The sequence below is a fragment of the Thermoascus crustaceus genome (genome assembly GCF_041956765.1).
Source record: "Thermoascus crustaceus strain CBS 181.67 unplaced genomic scaffold VTN00scaffold_7, whole genome shotgun sequence".
Taxonomy (NCBI): Eukaryota; Fungi; Ascomycota; class Eurotiomycetes; order Eurotiales; family Thermoascaceae; genus Thermoascus; species Thermoascus crustaceus.
The window spans coordinates 473,226-474,136 of record NW_027192533.1 but is presented as its reverse complement, the minus strand read 5'-3'; the positions used below and the strand labels follow the sequence as shown (position 1 = coordinate 474,136).

Here is a 911-nt window from a genome sequence, read left to right as displayed (position 1 = left end):
CGCTGATCATAACACAAAGGCCTATTTCGTCTGTTGTCCAGCCAATCTTGCTAGTTGCAATCCACCAGTCTTTGGAAAGTGCAGATTCTTGATACCAGGCAGCCTGTTGATTTGTTGCCTTGAGTATAATCACTGGTGGTAAATGCACTCCTTTTGAGCTCACAGTTTCAATGATAGTAACCTATTCACAGTTTCCCTGGATAACACTTCTAGGTTTCTCACTGTGTTCTACTGCAGTAATAACCTTAGAAGTAGAGCAGAGGCCCATTGCAAAGCCAGTTTCATCAAAATTCCAGGTATCATCTTTATGTATGCCATGTTCCTGAATAGCTGCACGTACAGTTTGAAACCATGGTATTATAACTTTTGGATCCTCCTGCCCTGCACGTTGATATGTAATTCAACAATTATATTGTGTATGTACTATGTAGCTGAGGATGATGTTTGACAAAACTGTAGGCCCAATTGATACCAAGAACTGCAGTAGATGTTTGAAGTTGCTTGCGGAGTAGTATCTGCACCATTCCACACAGAAACTCTGGTCTAATTGGAAATCCTCGCTTATCTGCTTCTAGCAATTGTTTTAGAAGAACTTCTTCTTCAACAGCTTGCAATTTATGGCCGTTGGCGCATGTTTCTATTGTAGTCAGATTCCTTTGAGTTATCTAAGAAGAGTTGTTTTGGGTACTCCAAATATCTCAGCAGCTCTTGTTTTTGATTAAACTTTTTTATCTTTAGAGGCAGATATAGCCATTTGAAGTCGATTCTCCTGAGAAAGAGGCATTTTGTATGGTAGTGTTGAAAAGAGACGCGTAGAAAGATGAATATATTAAATAAATGGGGTGCGCGGAGAAAATGGACCGCTCGACCGTGGATTAGTTAATACATTATTATTATTATTATTATTAATC

The 911-nt window shown here is 39.0% G+C and overlaps 1 protein-coding gene across 1 annotated transcript; it reads right to left on the bottom strand.

The window, feature by feature from the left end:
* Positions 1 to 583: 583 nt before the first annotated feature.
* On the bottom strand, positions 584 to 784 carry VTN00DRAFT_9203 (uncharacterized protein; the record flags this gene model as incomplete). Its single annotated transcript, XM_069436138.1, has 2 exons — positions 584 to 637; positions 725 to 784. 2 exons carry the CDS (start codon positions 782 to 784, stop codon positions 584 to 586), a joined length of 114 nt encoding a protein of 37 aa, XP_069284788.1.
* Positions 785 to 911: the final 127 nt, after the last annotated feature.